At 43.9% G+C, this 16478-nt stretch overlaps 2 protein-coding genes across 5 annotated transcripts; both read left to right on the forward strand.

The window, feature by feature from the left end:
* Positions 1-68: 68 nt before the first annotated feature.
* Positions 69-4153, forward strand: dipk1b (divergent protein kinase domain 1B). The gene is made up of 5 exons (XM_028418204.1): positions 69-486; positions 1313-1447; positions 2354-2470; positions 2708-2884; positions 2980-4153. The coding sequence occupies exons 1-5, from the start codon at positions 418-420 to the stop codon at positions 3790-3792; spliced, it is 1311 nt and encodes a 436-aa protein (XP_028274005.1). The 5' UTR covers positions 69-417; the 3' UTR covers positions 3793-4153.
* Positions 4154-6064: 1911 nt separating this feature from the next.
* Positions 6065-16301, forward strand: ttll11 (tubulin tyrosine ligase-like family, member 11). Of its 4 annotated transcripts, none has more exons than XM_028418605.1 (11): positions 6065-6272; positions 6828-7304; positions 9191-9290; positions 9465-9598; positions 9828-10118; positions 10188-10472; positions 10760-10855; positions 10939-11051; positions 13871-14116; positions 14402-14508; positions 15255-15568. In XM_028418605.1, exons 2-11 carry the CDS (start codon positions 6951-6953, stop codon positions 15566-15568), a joined length of 2040 nt encoding a protein of 679 aa, XP_028274406.1. In that variant the 5' UTR covers positions 6065-6272; positions 6828-6950. The 4 variants fall into 4 exon arrangements, with proteins under 4 accessions (XP_028274406.1, XP_028274407.1, XP_028274405.1 ...); XM_028418606.1 differs by lacking the exon at positions 6065-6272 and adding an exon at positions 14992-15077 and having other exon boundaries at positions 6768-7304; positions 15255-15390; XM_028418604.1 differs by lacking the exon at positions 6065-6272 and having other exon boundaries at positions 6768-7304; positions 15255-16301.
* Positions 16302-16478: the final 177 nt, after the last annotated feature.

The raw sequence follows: 16478 nt of genomic DNA on the forward strand, positions 1-16478 counted from the left end.
CGCAGCAGTGGGTCTCTGGGAAACGGAGGTTGTGTGCGCATCGGTTATTTCTGTGTCACAATTGATAGGCTAGAAACGATGGGGTAGATATAACACTGCTTTTTAATCAATCGGACGAGCTGCTGGGGATGGATGACTTTCATTCTAATCAGTAGCGGAGGTTTTTTGTGTCACATGGAGAAGAAATCGCTCAGTTTCAAGGACGAACACTGGATCATTTTTTTGTCCGGTGTTTGATTTTTTAATAGAAAAAAAAACTGGATTACGACCACAGCGCTGTAGCATACAAGATTAAAAAAAACATGCGATCCCCTGCGTTTAATAATTAGATTATTTACGACGCATGACGTATGTTGCTGTGAGGATGTGATCAGACAGGAATCTCTTGTTTTCTCGCTCCGTCAAACAGAGTCGCTCATGATGCCCAGGGCTTTGCGCAGACTGGTCCATTTGATGCTGTTCTGTCCTCTGTCCAAAGGCCTGCAGGTATGTGTGTGTGTGTGTGTGTGTGTGTGTGTGACAGCACGGTGTCGGTCCACAGCACACGGTACATCAGCACCTAGTGTGCGCAAATGGAGCCAATCAGTCCAGTTCACATGGACACAGTAAGATGGCTCGTACAGATATAGGCTTTAATATGCAATGCTTAGGAATAATATACATTTCTAGTTACAAACGTTACAGTTACTCTAGGAGTAAAAGGAAATTACCAGCATACTTTTATTTTTCCATGATTATTATTATTAGATGATGCATGTTTTTAAATTTAACATTCATCCTTAAGTAAAAGTGTTAAGTCCTAATCCTTCTTAACTACACTTAAATGTGCTTACATTTACTAAAGTAAAGTAGTAAGGCTTATTTTAAAGTCATATGTAGGCCATGTGATTGAATTATTGATCCATTAGATTGTTTGTCACTTTAATGTTGCAGCAGAAGCTATTTTTAACTCACTATTTGGCTTAATCTATAACAGTGTAGCATAGTTAACTTCTGTTCTATCTAAAGCTGCAACATGTGCTCCATCAATACAGTGGGGCAGAAGCAGAAACACATCCATGACTGAAAATTTGCTAAAATAATTAAGGTGCCAGCAGTAAATTGCTGTTTCCACACTGAATTATCAGTGTTAACAATCTATTAATGCATTTTGTAGTATGGCTTAGTACCTAAAAACAGGATTAAATGTTAACATGAATGAATCAAGACTTCTTTGTTTTATTCCGTTTCCTTGTCCAATTCAGTGCATTGTTTTGTGCAGATCTAAATCTTGTATTTTCCTTTCTCCTTTCTCCTCTCTGACCTTCCAAAGAGTCGTCTCCCAGCTATTAAGGTGAAGTACCTTCTCCTGGCGTGGCTGGGCATCCTCGTCATCAGCTGGATCCTCTACATGCAATATGCCTCCTACTCTGAGCTCTGTCGCGGGCACGTGTGCCATATGGTCATTGTGAGTACGTCACAAACACTTCACCTGAATACTGTTGTGGGTTGCAGAAGACAAAAAGAAACACATTCTTTTGTAGTGTAATTGTATAGACCCCAGAGATCATAGATTAATATAGCAAAGGCAAACAGGACAGCTGGGCTGTGTGTGGGCCCCCTTCTGTTATACAGCACTGGGACGAGATGCAGTGGACATGCTGTGTCCAGATGTTACCAAAGATTTCACTTACTGAGACAAACACTGACATGACAGAAAAATTCAGTTGCAAAGCTTTACTCTAACCATGTGAAAATCTGCAGCTGATGTTTCATTTATGTAAATACGCTGTTTAAGTTTATGATGCTGCCACACTGATGCAAATATTTATATGCAAGCGCACACAGCAGATCTGTTTGGCTTGTGTGCTACTCATCTCTCTTCCTTTGCGTCCATCTGTGTGAGTGTACGGAGGCTATAAATGTCACATGACCTCACTCCCCTTAATTTACCTCTTCATACCAGCTGCTTGTGCCAAATGGAAGACTATCCAACACATCACTGATAATCTGACCACTCAGAGAAAGTAGTAGCAGAGTAGCATATGGATGAGCGTGTAATGAAGTGTTGTGACTTGGTAAAGAGGTGATGTGCTCTCATACACACTCTAAGCAAAAATGAGAGATAAGACATAACATGTCAGTTGATTTCAAAAGAGGAAGTGAAGGCAGAAGGACAGGATGGAGTGTAATGTCTCCTCAAAGCCAACAGTCTCTGCAAAGTGAAGGTTATCTGACCAGAGAGTGTAAATATAGAGATATCCTTAAATACCTCATGTATAAACAGCTTCACAAGAGGACGAGGCACTTGTAGGGTCTTCCTGTTTCCTGTTGTCCGTGTAGTGCATTCCTTATTTTTGTTTTTTTTTTACAGTGTGATCACTATAGAAGGGGTATAATAGCGGGCTCATCCTGCAAGGCACTGTGTGATCAGAGAACCCTGAGCATGCAGCGCTGCATGTCCACATTCCTCTACACAACAGGTAACATGGTACATGTTGATTAACCTGTGTCTATGTATAAAAAAACAATATTAAGTATGGCAGAATGAATGATCTGCATGCTACTTTGAGCTGAAACGTAAAATACACATGCACATAATGAGACTTACAAAGGTCCCAGCTTGTTAAAGAGGATTATGTATTATATGGGACCTTTAATCAGTACAATTGCACAGGCAATGGTTGGGAAAGATGCTGTAAGTGATTTTACACCTTTATGTTTGCAGGTATACATTGGACTGTGGAAGGAGAGACCTGTGGTGATCAAGTGTGGCATTGAAGATCCAGTGAAAATTGATGGTGCTCCAGACTCTGTGCTACGACAGGAGACGAGCTTATTTGACAAACCCACACGTGGAACCTCAATGGACGAGTTCAAAGAGATGCTGCACAGTTTTCTCAAGGTTTTTTTTAGCAATCTTTTTAGCAATCTGCCACTATAAAAATCATATTTATTTTTCTCACAAGCACCATGCAATAACTATCCTTCTTCCTGCAGGCTAACCTCGGTGAACAGCCATCTTTAAGCACCTTGGTGGACAGGGTCATTGCTCTGGCTGATGTCAACCAGGATGGCAAAGTGTCTCTAGCAGAGGCCAAGTCCATCTGGGCACTTCTCCAGATCAATGAGTTCCTCCTGATGGTGGCGCTGCAGGAGAAGGAGCACACGCCTAAGCTGTTAGGCTTCTGCGGAGACCTGTACGTGACAGAACCCGTGGCCCACAGCTCCCTCTACAGGCTAGAGGTGCCGCATTACTTGCAGGCTCTTGTCCCAGAGGCTGTGAGCTCCAACCTGAACCACTGGCTTGCACCAGCCTGGCCACGCAGGGCTCGCATCACTATCGGCCTGCTGGAGTTTGTAGAAGAAGTTTTCCACGGAGCATATGGCAGCTTTCTAATATGTGACGCCAATCCTTACCACGTGGGCTACAACGCAAAATACGATTGCAAGATGTCCAACCTGCGAAGTGTGGCGTCAGAGGCTGTCGTCCGGGGATATCTGAAGGGGCGGCGATGTGAGACTAATGCAGACTGTACTTACGGCCGGGACTGCACGGCCACCTGTGATCGCCTGGTGAAGCAGTGTAACACTGAGGTCGTGCAGCCAAATCTGGCCAAAGTGTGCATGCTGCTGCAGGATTTCCTGCTTTTCGGAGCCCCCTCAGACCTCCGTGGGGATCTGGAAAAGCAGCTACGCACCTGTGTGACGCTCAGCGGTTTGGCAAGCCAGATGGAGGTTCACCACTCACTAGTCCTTAACAACCTGAAGACGTTACTGTGGAAGAAAATCTCTAACACTCAGTACTCCTGAAAACAGCCCACTCCACTCCTAAGAATGAACCATTACATGAAGAAAGTCTGCTCGGCTGATTTTTTATGTATGTTCGGGGAAATGTGAAGTATTAAACAATGTGAAACTGGAGACAAAGCAGGCTTAAAACCCAATATAAGCCTTGTCATGCTTTGGATTATTTTGCGAAGGACATTCATCTGTTTGCACATAATATTCTCAGGACACTGCCTATAACTTTATCTGTAAAATAAATGTGTGTAAATAATTAATTTTTAAAGTAAAGTAACCGACATAATGGATTATTTTCGGTTTCATAGAATACTCCTCTTTCTGCTGTAGAGACGTAGTGATGAGCAGTTTTTGTACAACTGTGAATATTGGTCGGACGTTGTTGTTTCTTTTGTATAAATTACTCAGCATCTGAAGCAGAGACGTTTTATATATATATATATATATATATATATACATATATATATATATATATATATATATATATATATATATATATATATATATAAAGAATTGAAATATCTGTATTCTGATTGAACTGGAGACATCAGATGTGATTAAACTGAAAAAAAATGTCTAATTTGACAAATAAACTTTTGTGCTTCTTCTTCTGAATGCCAAGCCTAATGTGTTAGCTCAGGATGATTGACAGACTTGGTTGCCTTAGGTTACACATCTTATTTCTTTTCAGACTGGAGCAGAACGCTCATGTTAGCTGACTGTGGTCTCTGTGGTGTGTTCAAGTGCATCTTCGTAGCCCAGATTCAGGCAACATGAGGCCACGTAGGGGCCTTTATTTAGTGGAAGGTTAGAAAATTCAATATGACATCAGCTGCATCATTAACGGATTTAATTCCTCTAACAAGAACAAGGCATGACAACAGTTCACATTCTTGTTATAGGAGTAGAGTGGTTTTCACTTTCTGCCACCTGCTGATGCCCCAAATAAAGATGCATAGTGAGGCTGCAGTTTGTGTTCTCCAGCGTTCTCTGGTGCAGCCTGCGATGTCTACTGTAGGGGGCGTCATTTATGCTGCAAAGCAGGGCACTCTGTGTTTGCCACAGTCCCTGCTCTGACTGACTGGAATGAGTTCTGGATCTATTACATACCCTCCTTTAGGCCTGTATAAAACAGGGAGGTCAAACCATCCAGGCTCTGCCTTTGATTTTTGCAGCTGCGAATCTATTTTTGTGTCAAACTTGGTGCTGGCCCTGACTGGCTTTGATTCCATGGTAGCTGCTGGTTTGTTGTGGTAAGGACAGTCAGTCAGACGAGCTGATGTTTATCCCTGCACTTGTTTGGAGACTTGTGCCTTCTGAAGGTTCGACGGAAGTACAGTTTTACGGTATGAAATGAGTGACACCTCAAACTTGTTTTCTGTCTTTCCTGGTGGGAGGGGAGGAAACAGCTCTACTCCAGCAGCTGGACACACACTCTTCTCTTGGCTTAAAATCGTGAATGAAGGCAAGCTGCCAGTTTCCTGTCCTGCCTCACTGGGATGTGATGATACCACAAGGGAAATAGAGGACTTACTAATTAATGGGTGTAGAGGAAGGGAATTCTTCCACAGATGGCTGTAGAGTCTGTGTCCTTTCTTTATGCAAGAATACATTTTCTGCAAATTCAAACAAAGGAAATGTATAAACAAGGGGTTGGCTCTGAAAAACAACTACATTAAAAAACTCACCCCACTGCTCTTGATACTGAAAGACCACCACCTTGGTATCATGTAATCCTTCACTTCTGCTGTGCATCATATTCTTCACATGTGTACACAGAAAGTCTAGGATGTCATCCGGATGTGCTAGGAGCGTTTGCTCTGGACAGACACTCCAGCAAACTCCTTAGTCCATAAGGTTTGGAAATACTCATGTTTATGTAAATTGTGAGGGCAGCCCTTATTCCATGGTTGTGTGATTATTCTGTTCTTGGGCAGACATATAAAAGAAACAAATTAATCAGCAAGCAAAACGTTTCTAATCAATATTTTGAAAATTAAAGCCATTGAGTGACAGAATCGATTTTTGAAGAAGGTGAAATGTGGTGTATTTGTTGATATCATGTTGTGCTCTGATGGTGGGACACAGAAACATGGCATCCCTACATTGCCTTCAGGTGCTGTCGGAAATATGGACATTCGTCCAAAAGGAGATTTGTAAACAAAACTGCATCAGAGAGTGTCACCGTATTTAAAATAGAAATCTGTGTAAACACTCACTGCCGGAGTTATTAATGTAGCTGCTTCAGTTTCTGACCTGACCCGCTGTAGATTTTGAAGTCCGCAACGAGAGTATAAAGCTGGATTACGAGGAACTCAAAAGGCAGCATCAGCTGGTGTTTAAGGCAGATGGAGGCTGGGCTGGTCTGCCTTCTGCTGCTTAACAACACAGGGACGACACACAGACACACGCAGCGAGGAGCAGAGAGGACTATCGGCATCGTGTGGGCAAAACACAGATCACTGCTAGACAGATAGATAACGGTCCCGGTAAGACAAGATCTACCAAAAGTTAACGGTCGGCTTAACCAACGGGTCAGAAGCATGTGTTAGCTAAATTAACTTTGACAGGCTAACGTCAGGTTTAGCTAGCAGTGTTGGTTACAAGTGCTGCTCCCAGCCTGTAGCAGCTAGGATAAATCATCGCTTGTTTGTGGCCGCCGTTAGCATTTTGAAGTAAAAAAAAATATTGAGACCAGCAGCTAACGACGTTAGCTTACGGTGCTTGTTTAGCCGGGTATGTCAAGCGGTAACTAGCGATCCTAGCGTGGCAACGGACAAAGTAACATCTTTGAGCACATTTCCATCGTCTGCTCACTCCCTCTGCGTTTGACATGACATGAAGCAAATGGCTTTTATTCTTTGATTGTTCATTTAAGCTAGCAATGCGTGCTCCATCATCTCTGATCAACGTTAGCTTGCCGGTGTGTCGGATTATCGCACTCTGTGCCCTGCCAAGCAGCGTTACACGTCGCATGTCGCATAATGAGTGATCATTATGTCAAAGTCAAAGTTCAACTCGAGCAAATGAAATCATTTGAGCAGGATGAAGAGGAGAAACGGGGTGAGGATGCAGAGGAGCCGGTGCTCGTCTCCTCTCCTCCAGCTTCTCTCTCACCTGAATCCTCCAGCATCACCATATCCGGCACAGATGCATCCAGAGCCTCTATGACATGTAAACACAGAGGTAAAAGTCGGATGAAGCTGGGCAAAGATGACAAGAAGTCCTCTGGCAAACACATGTCAGAGGTGTCACTGCATGGGTCTGCAGTTTCTGCTCACACTGAGAAAAACTTGAACAGACTTCACATTAAGGGAACTGGCAAGATACTGCAGGGCAAGTCAGAGACTAATGGCAACTATGTCACTATTCACCACGAATCATCTAAAAGCACTCAAGACACACGCCGTGAAGAAGGATTCAAAACGAGGAGGAGAAGACCTGTGACAGTGGACACCTCCAAAGCCAAAACCTCGCTGGAGGCGCTGAAGATCAGCATAAAGCAGCTAAAATGGAAAGAGGTGTGCCACATTCAAGTTTGTGTACATTTTCATATACATATAGATAAATATTATGTTGAAAAACAAAATGGAGTGTGTTGCCTTGATGTGACATTTACAGTCCTATGATGGCATGTCTGGTGTGGAATCTAGCAGCTGGCCTTTCCTGTTTAAAGATAGCCCCAACAGTTTGCACAGGATTGCTGCGTTTACCCTGACTTTTCCTGGGTTATTACCGGTATATAAGTTATTGATTAGATGGCATGATCACGTTTTTTTTCAGCCACAGCAGCATAGAATGGCTTTGGATGAAAGTGAACCTTAAAAAATTTATGAGAGAGCTAATTGATGCAGTTCTTCTTACTCCGAGCAGTAAACACCATATGGTCATTTTCAATGTGATGCAATGAATACCTGCCAGCAGCTTTTTGTCAGCACACACTCCATTATGTATGAGCAGTCAAGAATGGCAGGCAAAGTAAAGACCCTACTTATCACCAGTGACCAGGCCGTGACACTTAAACCCCCTTCCAGGTCAGGCATTGGAGGACCTATAGATTACCACGCTTTTGTCTGCGTGATGCACCCTTGCCCCCCCCCACAGCAAAGTCAAGGGTGCTACAGATTATGTGTCATTTGGAAAGAAGCTGTCAATAGCTGTTAAAGTGGCTGAAATTCAAGCAGCCATTAGTTATGGTATGAACTCCTTTTTTCAAGATGGTGGATGCTGGATAGAACATTTTAGTGATTGATGATGAATTGTGTGTTTGGCATTAAAGAGAGTTTAGCATCCAGATTAATACGCCTCTACATCTGTAGAATTCTCAGGCTTGAGAGGCAGATGTCAACTGACTTTTAAGCATCTCTTAAACAGTTGGAAATGATTAGCTGTAAGCTCCTTTAATCCAATAAACATTTAGTCCTCTTCGAGGCAGATTGAATGGCAGCCTCAAGCTCTTAGTGACAACATTAGAAAATTAAACTAACACTGCATTTTAACAGAGGGTTAGTGTGTTGAGAAGCATCCTACAGACTAAGCTGACATTTGAAATTAATCGGCGTGGATTTCAAAATGTCTCGAGCGTGGTTGGAAAATAATAACCTAGATATCTGACTGTATAAATGCTATATGAGAGACAGGGTGAGTATCTGTGCGCTCGATGTGGCTGCAGATGTTAAGAGAGAATACAAAAGATCAAATTGATATTTTCATTCTGAAAGTAGCCTGGAAAACAAATGTGTAAGTCCACACCAGTAGAAGGTGTCTATTTTTAGGTGTAATGCCTAAGAACTTCTCACATTAATGTGCCTTCCTCCCTTGATGCGATAGGACGGTTATACGCTGGCATCCGTGCGGTGGTATTTATAGCAGGCCTTGGCTGTTGAGCAGGGTTTCCCAGCGTGACACGGTCTCACGCTATCTGGTTAACGAGATGCAACTCACAGATTTATCCTGCAGCAAGGCGGGTCACATCAAGTGTACAGCTTAAGAGGGTGATGAGGACATGATGCTGACTTTCCACTATGATTTGATATTAGAGTCCTTGTGACGTGATGATACAATCAGGGAGTAAATTGTGATTCCTGGAGTGTGTGAAGTGGGCAGAGGGAGAGGACATAAGCTGCGCCTTGTGCCAGTAGGATTTCCTTGCTATCTAAATCCTTTTATAGTATCACTTCTCCTGCTCTTTACCAGCTCATCACAACCGAACACGCACTGCTTGCCATCTTTAGGCAAGATTATCCCTTCACTCTGGCGTCCCCCAGAGGGGCAAACACCTTCCTAATGTCCTGAGTCACACTAACAACTCAAGCCTCCTTTCTCTTTTACAAACGCAAAACAACGTTCTGAGTTAACCTGTTGTTATTATTCCACCTCTTCACGGTTTGTTCTCTCTTTTCACCAGTTCCCTTTGGGAAGACGAGCCGCCTGTGACATCTACTGGCACGGCGTTTCTTTCCATGACAATGAAAATATTGTTTCTGGACAGGTCAACAAGTTTCCAGGTATTTTACAGCTTCTCTATCGCTTAATGAACAGCAAGTTGTGGAAAACGTGTTCTCTAATTATGAGCCACTTCTCCCTTTCTCCACTCTATCAGCTTACTGTAAAGCCATTTGCTCAGCTATAAATGTTCTTGTGAATCTAATTCTCCTGAATATGTCCCTCACCCTTCGCAGGAATGGTTGAAATGCTACGAAAGATCAACTTGAGTCGGGCAATGCGGACGATGCAGGAGGTGTTCCCAGAAGAGTACGACTTCTACCCCCGTTCCTGGATCCTGCCCGAGGAGTATCAGCAGTTTTCCTCACAGGTACATTGCAGTCTTATTATGATGCAATTTAAAGAGTAAATGGTTACAGGAGTGACATGCAGTAATGGTAATATTTGTTGTCCAGCAGAGGGCAGCACAATATCAGTTTTTATTCAGATTTACTTTTCAGCAGATGAAACTGTTCCCTGTCCCCCATTTCCTGTTCCTATGTACTTCATGTGTGTCTATCATGTCACCAACCCACACTATAATAATTTCTTTCTCATAGATTCGAATGGTGAAGGATAATGATGCCACCGTCAACACCACATTTATTGTAAAGCCGGACGGGGGCTCTCAGGGGGACGGTATCTACCTCATCCGTGACCCTAGTGACCTTAAGCTCATGACGGGTTCACAGGCCAAACAGGCTGTCGTCCAGGAGTACATCCAAAAGCCGCTACTCATTGACAAGCTCAAGTTTGATATCCGCCTCTACGTGCTGATTAAATCATTGGAGCCATTGGAGATCTACATTGCCAAAGAAGGCCTGACGCGGTTTTGCACTGAACCTTATCAGGTAGCCACATTGAAGATCTATTGTGACACTATGATGCAATGCCATATGATCCTTATTCTGCTTTCATAGGAGCCAAGTCAGAAGAATCTGAGCCACGTCTTCATGCACCTGACAAACTACTCGCTCAACGTCCACAGTGGCAACTTCGTCCACTCGGACAGCCAGAACACAGGCAGCAAGCGCACTCTGTCCAGCGTGCTGTACAGGCTGGCAGCTAAAGGTGTCGACATCAAGAGGGTGTGGTCTGACATCATCGCCCTCGTTATAAAGACCGTCATAGCTGTGGCGCCGGAACTGAAAGTGTACTATCAGGCCGACATACCACCTGGAAAACCAGGACCTACGTGCTTCCAGGTGGGTCAGAAGTGTGGAAGCACCTGCGTATATGTTCAGTTAGGGTGCAGTGAGTAGACTTGAATATTTGTTTTGATCTGCATTACATTTCCTGTCAAAGGCTTCAAAATAAAAGCCTCCTAGCAATTCATGATTCACATTTTTCAGGCTTTTATTGTGAAATATTTCCTAGAATCCCACATATATAGGCATAGATATATATGTACAATTATATCAGTTTAAACACAATAAAAGCTTTATCTATATTGCTCCTACCTATGTAATAATGTTGTGTATGTCTGTTTCAGATATTAGGTTTTGACATCCTGCTGATGAAGAACTTGAAACCAGTGTTACTAGAAGTCAATTCCAACCCCAGTATGAGAATAGAACATGAGCAGGAGGTCAGAGTGAATATATCCAGTGTACAGTGTTGTTGTGTTATTCTGAGGAACGTTGTTGTAATGAGTACTTTGTGTATTTTAAGGTGGCACCGGGGGTTTTTGAATATGTTCCCAGTCCTGTGGATGAAGAGGTCAAAGTGGGTGTGATCAGGGACACACTGCGCCTTATGGACCCGAGCCACAGGAAGCCAACAATGTAAATATACACAGTGAGACACTCACAGAAACACAGTTTGAAGTTCTTCCAGCCTCCACTTCTTTGTCTGCATGTCCACTTTTAAGGACATGATATCTCACTCTGCCCACCCCTCTCCTCTGAGCCCGGCTCTGCACCACTCAGCGGCTCTCCCTAAGCTTGTTAAATGGAAAAATTAAATTCAGCTGAGCTCGGCTGGAAATTCACACATAACTGTACTAGTCTGGAGGCTCGGTCTCACTGGCTGACTGCCTCTGTGTGGTGCCATGCAATAAATCTCCCCCACCATTAGGGTGTGTGTGTGTTTTTTTTTTTTTCTTCCTCTCAATCTGTTTTTCTTTTATGACAAGAGGATTTACTGTCTCCGCTCTGCCACTGTTTCCCTTTCTTGCCTTTGTCCCTTCGTCCTCACTGTGCTCTCCTCTCCTTCACAGATTATTCCTTATATCAGCTATTTAATCTGCTTTGTGAGAGGGAAATCTCCTCTAGCTTTACATCCACTTAACTATTATATTCATGACCAGTAACACTGATATAATCCTCCGATAATATATAGAATCTACATTCCTCATGCATTGCTATATTTATTAGCTGGACCTCTTCTGTGGAAATACAGCACTGCATACACATTTTAATGCTCTTCTCTTTGAGCTGATTCCTATCAGAGACTCCTGCTTTTTATGTCGACTTTGACCTCAGGCCTTGAATATGTGGTGAAAAACTTCTTAAGGTGCTAACAGAAACTCATTGACCTTATTTCTAAACTATGACCCTACATGTTGCTGGTGAAGGACTGATTTGTTTTACCACTGCAGACTTTCAGAATAATGAATGATCATAAACATCTTCCCTGCATTGTTATGTGAGGTTAAGCAGTCTGTTTACTGCACAGATGGTTTACCGCTAAACAAATATACCTTTGCTGTGTTTTACTGACAGCTGGTCTGCAGTGGGACGGATGACATTCAGTCACCCAAAACTCAACCCGTGTGTGAATTTCACTTGTTAAGTTGAAGTAAAATGAAGGTGAGAGCTGACCTGACGCACACAGTAACAACAGTGCCGCTGTTTAAAGGACAGAAAAGACAGCAGGGAGAGATAAGTAAATAGAAAATGGCAGAACACTGGCAGGAAAAAAGTGGCATTTTACAGAGAAGGGAGATAAATGATGAAGTATAGGAATGAGTGTGTGATGGTATCAGACATGCACTGCTCGCACCCAGCTCATTAATCCTGTGTGTGATGGCTCAGAAGGTGATTTATGAGCCTTTATGAGAGGTGAGTGTGGGTAGGAGCAAAAAGATGATATTAGGCACACCTACTAAAATATGGGACAAAGTATCATCTCTGCGTCTTCCTGTCAGGAGAAGCGCCTGTAAACCTCAGTTTAAGTTTCCACTAACTGGTGCACATGAGGATTCAAACAGTTAAGAGGAAGAGCTTCATTTGTGGCAAGAAACAGAGGACTCTGAAAGTCTGACCACAGAGCAGCACAGTACAGCTTTCAAGACTTTTGACGGCCTGCTGCACCTTTTGCATATTTATTCACTGAAAGAGCAGCAACGGCATTTATGTAGGTTAATGACTACACATTCGGGGTTTGTCCTCCTCGTGCATGCTCGCCTAACGCTGGTGACCGGTGTGTCCTTTTAATCAGCTGCCATTCTTCCCCTCTGTCATTTTACTTCTCCCCCCTTCCCTGCTGCTTATGGACATCCCCTTCACTGTCCGTCCGGCTGACAGCTTTTGCTGAAGATGTGTCCGTTTTTAGCATAGCTCATCCTGTCTAAACAGATGTGGGTGGTGTCCTTCTGGCTGCTGAGGGATGATTGATTCTATTAAACATTCAGTAGTGCTCTCTGGGTGCCATTCACACTGCTTACTAATTCATGGAAAAAGAAACTGCCTCATAAAACTCTGCAGCACTGTGTCCCCTTGACATGATTGTACCTTTAATTGCATGTGTGCGTACTCATAGGTCTGCACATCCACACGGGTTTCTGTGAGGAGGATCATTTGAGGTCACTGGATTCCATGTATTGTTCTAATCAGAAGGATAAATGTGTCATTTGTTCCATCAGCTGTACAGCAAGGCTAAATTAAAAGGGAGGGAGATGTGGGTTGGTGTGTACACACCCACACACACACACACGGGCCCAAGGGCAGAAACACACCAAACTTAAAGCTGACATTAATTTTGTATGAGAGCCAGAGTATCCCACAGGGGGAAGGCTGCTGATGGAACGGAGGGGCGAGCTTATAAATGAACTCTGACACGACACATCTCAGAAACTGTAGTAACACATCACACCTGACACCCGCTGTAGCTGCTCTCTCTACAGGTGGATTGATCAGTGTATAGATTATTGTTGTGTGCGTTTCTGTGCTGCTTCCATTAAAGTCATAATGAAGTTTACACATTTGATGAGAATATAGTTTTTTTTAACATTCCAGATGAGTGAACTGTCTGTGTGGAGACTGTGAGACAGGAAACGGGTTATTTATCCTTCACACTGCATTATTTCCCCCCGTTCCTCTGCCAAGCTACACTGTAAGTGCAGATTCAAGTGGAAAGCTTGTTGCATTAATCTACCTCTTTTGGAGTGCTATCCGTAGCTAAGCTGACACAAGCTCTCTGGGTTGGTCCTACGGTCTCAGGGCCTGGAGGCTATTATTCAGTCAGGAACAGCACCAGAAGAAGGGACGGGTCCGCTGCAGCTCTGCTGCTGAAGTGTTCAGCCAGCTGGCTCATGCACAAAGTCTGCAGTGAATTTTATAATAATTCGTTTTTTCATATTTCTTCTTATCCCATCATAAAGTCCACAGCTGAGAGCTGGCGGGGGTGAACACGGCGAAGAGATTCCCATGGAGGCGGAGTCACAGGAGAGGAGCCGCGATGAAATCGGAGCTCTGCCCTCGCTGTGTCTGAAGCAGGTTTACCCCAAGTACACCAAACAGTTCAGCTTCCTGCGGCTGGTGGAGCGAATCGCAGCTTTGTTCATACGTTTCCTTGGGGTCAAGGGCAACATGCGTCTTGGCCCCACCGCCTTCCGAACATTTATCAGGTACAGGTTTCTTTTTATATGTATCAAATCAGGTTTTATCAAACAGAAGTCAACACATGGTTTAGCGCATTAAAGCACGGCTAAAGCTGGGGATGTGTACTCTCAGTTTAATGCCACCAGACTCCATCAAATTATTCATTTCACTCTGCAGGACTTGCTTACCTAAATGTATTGCACACTCCACCTAGTTGAGATGAAAAGCATTTTTTTAGAATGAAAAGTAATGAAGGTTTTTATAGGAAATGTGGCCCCGAGTGTGATTTCAGTTTGACTGATTGTTTTTAGGACCTGTAAGCTGAGCACCAGCAACTTCACCATGGCTTCAGTGGACATCCTCTACATAGACATCACGCGTCGTTGGTCAGGAGCAACACCCGAGTCCAGAGAAGCAGGTACACGCACACACACACACACTCACACTTACCAAAACAAAACTCACAAATGAAACGATATCCAGAGGACGGAGAGCTGGACATCCTCCAGACTCGGAGCAAATAATGTGCTTGGAGATAATTGCTTGTCATTCTTTGTCAGATTCCCTCTGACACTCTGCTCCTGTAATTGAAATGAGCTGAGATCACAATGTGACAGTGAAGAGACTATCCAGCATGAATTATTCAGGCATTGCACCTCGCGAGAGAATGTTTGCGAGGCGGAGCGGATGGATGGAGATCACATGGACCAGGATAGAAGGGCCTGTACAGAGGAGGAGTGTGGGCTGAATTCAGAATGAGCTCATACGTATTCAGGGAGACTAAAGTCTGTTATTTCTGTGTGTGTGTGAGTGTGTGTGTGCACGGAAGGATTTGTTTGGAGCCAAGAGGAGGCATAAAACTTGTGCATTTACAAATGATATTTTTTGTCACTTTTTGAAGGACAAATGAAAGCAAACGTCTCCTTGCAGCAGATCCTTTCAGCGCACTAATGCAGTGTTGAGCTGACTTTACTTTCACTCATGCAGGTTTGTTTTTGTGGGGCATACATTCAAACTCCTCTCTTGGGGCAGAAAACATACATTTAATATACATTTTCTCACTGCAATGTATTCAAAACTGCTGGTGGGTCGGTTTTGTTCCCTCTTTAGCTTTATGCTAAGCTAAGCTGACTGCCCCCTCCCCCACCCCCTCTCCTTTTCCAGGAATGGGCCTCCAAGCATTTGTGGAAGCCTTTTTCTACCTTGCTGGTCGCAGGTTCAAATCTCTGGCACGGAGAGAGCAGGTCCTGTCCCTTCTAGAGCTGTGCGAGGCCCAGCTGGGGCCCCAGTCGGCCGTCGAGGACAGGCGCTCCGTGAGCTGCAGCAGGGCGCTGCCGCGAGCCGTCAAAACTCAGACGATGTGCCTCACCAACCCTCAGCTCGGCTCTCCAGCTCCCCTGCGAAGGGCGGCCAGCCAGGAGTACCGGCTGCATCAAAGACTCAAACCTCGCACACTCAGAGCCAATGTGGAGAACTGATGAGAGGGTAGCGAGTCATCCAGCCTCCCTCCCTCCCTCCCTCTAAGCACTGCCTTCAGCTGTCTCCATAGAGGCAGGGAGAATGAGGTGTCCATCCTTCCTCTGCAGCTTCTGAGAGGGACTAGCTTGACCCCTGCTGGCTGACTGAGCTGCTCTCAGCCTGATTGCTTTTTTATTTTTTTTTTCCAGAGGAAGATGGAAAATAAAAAATCAAGGTTGGTGCATTTCCTCCACCCCTCCTGATGGGGTCGTTTATGAACAGTGTGGTTCCGTCAGGTGGAGCAGGGTATGGCTGCTTTTAACATACTTCTAAAGGGCAGCTAATCGCTTCCCTTCACCTTTATCTGACATCACGTACACTTCTTTTCAGGGATAACGCTAGAAGCTTCATTGACACATCATGCATCAACATGTGGGTATAAGGGAGGATCCTCAGTGTATTATGGGATTGAATTTGCACAGCAGTTCTTTAAACTATTTACCTTTGCACAGAAACGGATGTGATGGTGACTGGGCATTTGTGTGTGTGTGTGTGTGTGTGCGTGTGTATACACGTGTGTATCTTCAGTACTGTATTTATTTGTGTTCAGCTCAGCGGCCTATCGGCAGCCAGAGGCTCAGCTGTGCAGCCTCCATGAGCCCATTAGTGACGAGTTAAGTATTCAAAGGGAAAAGGGGGCCACTCATCCTCTTTCAGCTCCGCAGCCTCAAAAAAAAAAAAAAAAAAAAAAAATGTGATTACGGTGCAGCCACACGACATGAGCCATGAGGAGTTAATTACTGTTGCATGGCACAAAATTTCAGAAATTTTAGATAGATGCATTGTTTGGTAAATAAGATTTGGACGGACTTTGTTATGGCTGTTTCTCTTTACATTCATTTGTCACAAGAATTTAATATTTTTCTTGCA

The sequence above is a fragment of the Parambassis ranga genome, chromosome 12 (genome assembly GCF_900634625.1).
Source record: "Parambassis ranga chromosome 12, fParRan2.1, whole genome shotgun sequence".
In the NCBI taxonomy this organism is placed as follows: domain Eukaryota; kingdom Metazoa; phylum Chordata; class Actinopteri; family Ambassidae; genus Parambassis; species Parambassis ranga.